This window comes from Salvelinus alpinus, chromosome 10 (assembly GCF_045679555.1).
Source record: "Salvelinus alpinus chromosome 10, SLU_Salpinus.1, whole genome shotgun sequence".
Taxonomy (NCBI): domain Eukaryota; kingdom Metazoa; phylum Chordata; class Actinopteri; order Salmoniformes; family Salmonidae; genus Salvelinus; species Salvelinus alpinus.
This window is the reverse complement of record NC_092095.1, coordinates 59,511,123-59,515,066: the sequence shown is the minus strand read 5'-3', so window position 1 is coordinate 59,515,066 and position 3,944 is coordinate 59,511,123. Positions and strand designations below refer to the sequence as shown.

The window sequence follows — 3,944 nt, the reverse complement described above, 5'->3', positions numbered from 1 at the left end:
TGCGAAGTTGTGGTTTGTTTTAATTATGTGGTTTATTTTCATCAAATGTTCAACGTAGGCAAGTACTGTCTGGAGCCACTTCACATTCTGGCCATTTGGTGGCACTTTGCTGCCTCCCTATGGTGACAGTTGGATGTGCACCCTTTCAAACTATCACCGTTACAAGTTTTCACAGGCACAAAAGTTCAGTGAAATGCTTAACTTGTAAGCTCTACCCAACGGTGCAGTGCTCAATATCAAAATAACTAATAATTGTTTAAGAAAAACATCAGAAATAAGAGGAAGCTATATTAACAGGGTCAGTGCCAATACCAAATTTACAATGTGCAGGGAACCGAGCCATGTACAGTAACTAAGCCACTAAGACTTCTCAAGTCTAATAACACATTTGATTAAGTGCTTTTCACTTAATGGAGATAATCAGCAAGTCAAAAAAAAGCTATAAAATCATTCAAATATGTACCAAAAGTACACTAATCATACACAGACGAACCAGGGAAAACAGTCAACATGATAACAGACTTTAGTGCTATAGTGGCTTCCTCATCTCATCTCCTTGGATCAGGACAAATTAAATGCCCCCTAATGTGTAGTCAATAGACTGACCACGTCTCCATCACACCACTGTCTCCAACATTCAGCTCTATACATCAAATGTGACAAAGAAAGGCTGCTCCAACAGAGGTACAAAAACAGTCTTTATTTACAAAACATCTGGTGGCTCTGAAGTTAAAAGTTTGTGTAAAAAAAGAATGACACCCACAGCAATGTCCAGGACCCCAGGCCTCTTCTGGGTAAGTAGTGTCCAACAGGAATTATACATTCAACACTTCCTCCCCAGACCAGCCAATCAGAGCGCCGCCCCATCCTTGGAGCATGTAGGTCCCCAGTCTGGTCAGGTGACATACTGTAGTTCCTGGGAAGAAAGAGGGGAAATGTTTAACTCAAACTGACCAATAACTACTGTACTTTAAGGCATCATACCCTTTGAAGTAGCTTTGAAACACCCATTGTTATCTCCCAGTCTATATTGCTGACTGATTTCCAAATGGACTAATTTTGTATTGTATTCACTTTCACCTTCTCACACTTCCTTGTTCCTCCGGGTCAGTCATCCTTCTTGTTGTCCAGGAGCTCGTTATCCAGGAGCTCCTGCACCTGCTCCGCTATCCTCCTCTGCTCTGCCCTCTGTATCTTCAGCTTGGCCTCTTCCTTCTTAGCCTGATAGATCTTCACTCCAGCGAAGCCCAGGCACAAGACCAGGGTCTTCAATGCCAGGATGTAGAAGAGCAGAGGGACATTGTCCAATGCCTGGAGGGAGAGAAAGGAGCAGGGTGACGAGAGAGAGAGACAGTGAGGCTATGTGCTGTGTGTTTAGGTCATGAAGGCTGGTAATGTACAGGTTAATTCACTATAGAACAAATCTATAAAATACAAAATCAGCCATTCTGTGGCAAACTAGATGGAAAGAAAATGAGTCCTTGTTTGACCAACAAAGTTGGCCTACTTAATATAATCCTCTGTCATGCTCAACTGCACATTGGACCAAGTCACTCTTACCATCCCTCAAGGAAGGAACACTAGAACAACGGTTCCCAACCTTTTTCGGTTACTGTATCACCAACTGAATTTTGCTTTGCCCGGAGTGCCCACTCGTGCATTTTACCAGTATGCCTATGGGCTCATGAGCCTTCTCAAGTACCCCCTGTGGATTTCCTGGTTGGGAACCACTGCTCTAGAATTCCACAAGGGACCAAAATACTACACCGAACCCCCCTCAAACCCCACACCAAAAAGTCCAAAGACTAGAAGTCAGCTGACACCCAAACAGTCACCATAGTTGGCAGGACAGCTGCAACCATCATATACTAGGCCTGTCTTCTGTCAGTGACACACACACACACACACACACACCAAGCAGCATGATGCAATCACAGATCTCAAAACAAATTAGCTGATCTTTCTATAATTAGAACCTGTCAGTTCAGTTATTTGTAAAATGAGCTGACTTTTAAATCTGCTTCTCTGCACAGCGCCTGCTCAAGACGACCCTCGTGAACTAGACCACATAAACCGTGCTGCGTAGGCTGCAGTATTTATAGCAAGACTATCCTAAAAACGTTGCATATGCGTCACTGTACAAAGCACTCATAACAATGTAGCTAACCAACAACAAGAGAATAAAAAATATCTTAAAACGTAACACTGCACTGTCCATGCAAATAGCAAGTGTCATTATCAAGTCACAACATTGGAGAGGATGGGCAGCTTGCCAGACATCAACGACCTCGTAGCGAAATAAGGGACGATTTATAGAACACAATACAACATGGGATGCTCAGCATATGTTAATTGTTACTAATGAATAGACTTGTATTAATATATCTGACTTACCTTCCAGTTGATCATGTGGTCCATGTCTGCTGTAATGTGACGTTGGACGGAACTGTGTTAAGAAAGTGGCTTTGGGTGAAGTTTCCCCTAGCACAGATATATGTGGCACTGCTCCGGGGGGAAGTAAAGTATAATGTATTACTTCTAGGGGCGGGGCTTAAGACATTCTACCAATAAGAACGCACACTTTGTTTGATGTACATTATTTGGACCAATCGTCATCTAAGAGTCGTAGAACAAACCGGTAGGTTAGCCAATGAATGGGCACTGAGAGTTTCACGGGAAACATGTTATGACGAATGGAAAAGAACCGTCTAGAAGTGACTCCAGAGATATTCTTACTTCTTACTATAAGGTTACAACCTTGTAACGGGGTTTGCTGATCTGATTAGCCATGTTATTATTGCTGAATCAGATTAAATGTAGACCTACTCCATCACCAATTATGGATTTAACCATTCGAGTTTCACACACTTTGTTGTACTTCTAGCCAACATCTAGCTATAGACACCGCCATACAGTTCAAATTATATTTATAGCCTATTATAAACCAGGTAGTTTGGGACCAGGATGCTGATTGGCGGAAACAGCATTTCAGCTGGGTGTATATCAGACAACATACCATGGGTATGACACAAATTGCTTGTTAATTATGTTAGTAACCAGTTTATAATATGAATAAGGCACCTCGGGGGGTAATGGTATAGGCCTATGGCCAATATACACTACCACTGCTAAGGGCTGTGTACAGGCACTCCACTTCACGTCGTGCTTAAGAACAGCGTTTAAGGGGGGTATATATTGGCCAATACCACACACCCCCTCGGGCCTTAATGCTTAAAGGTATGCTGTGTTCTATGGAAAACAATGTTGGCTATTTGAGGTCAAACTACTATGACAATGCAGTATTGTTCAGTATCCTCTAGAGGGCGATAAATTACCTCTCCATCAGTCTGTTGCGTAGGGCGTTTATACTCCTAGGCCCAGATCTAGAATCAGCTCATGAATCCAAAATCAAAACCTTAACCATCAAGACCAAAACACCAAACTGACCTTAGATCAGTGTCTGGAGGCTGTTAGAGATACTGAAGAAGACACGGGGCATGGAGCGGATCACTTTTGTCAGGGCAGTGATCATTGTTGGTCACCACTCTGACAAAAGTGATCCGTTCCAATGCGCCCCGTGTCTTCTTCTTCTACATGCCAGGAAGTAGAAGAGCAGAGGGACATTGTCCAACGCCTGGAGGGAGGGAGAGAAAGGAGCAGGGTGATGAGAGAGAGAGAGAGAATGAGGCTGTGCTGTGTGTTTAGGTCTACAAGAAAAAGTTACAGAGCCAACCAAGGCTCATGAATGTTGGTAAATGTACATGTTAATTCACTATAGAACAAATCTATAAAATATAAATCAGCTATTCTGTGGCAAACTAGATGGAAAGAAAATGAGTGCTTGGTTGATCAACAGTTGGCCTTTCAAAGTGTGTTGCATTATGGTCATAAAAAGACTTGCGACGACATGTCGACTGATTTCACTTTACAAAAATCATTTTTTT

The 3,944-nt window shown here is 42.5% G+C and overlaps 1 protein-coding gene across 2 annotated transcripts; it reads right to left on the bottom strand.

The window, feature by feature from the left end:
* Window positions 1-680: 680 nt before the first annotated feature.
* On the bottom strand, window positions 681-2,539 carry LOC139532444 (small integral membrane protein 11-like). Of its 2 annotated transcripts, none has more exons than XM_071330022.1 (3): window positions 2,395-2,539; window positions 1,081-1,311; window positions 681-916 (listed from the first exon to the last, which is right to left on the bottom strand). In XM_071330022.1, the coding sequence occupies exons 1-2, from the start codon at window positions 2,416-2,418 to the stop codon at window positions 1,108-1,110; spliced, it is 228 nt and encodes a 75-aa protein (XP_071186123.1). In that variant the 5' UTR covers window positions 2,419-2,539; the 3' UTR covers window positions 681-916; window positions 1,081-1,107. The 2 variants fall into 2 exon arrangements, with proteins under 2 accessions (XP_071186123.1, XP_071186124.1); XM_071330023.1 differs by having other exon boundaries at window positions 1,089-1,311; window positions 2,395-2,535.
* Window positions 2,540-3,944: the final 1,405 nt, after the last annotated feature.

Excerpts from the sequence above, each read along its gene's own strand:
- LOC139532444 (XM_071330022.1), bottom strand. The coding sequence starts at position 2,418 with ATGGACCACATGATCAACTGGAAG. Across the intron at positions 1,312-2,394 it reads ACCACATGATCAACTGGAAG|GCATTGGACAATGTCCCTCT; the intron begins GTAAGTCAGATA and ends CTCTCCCTCCAG.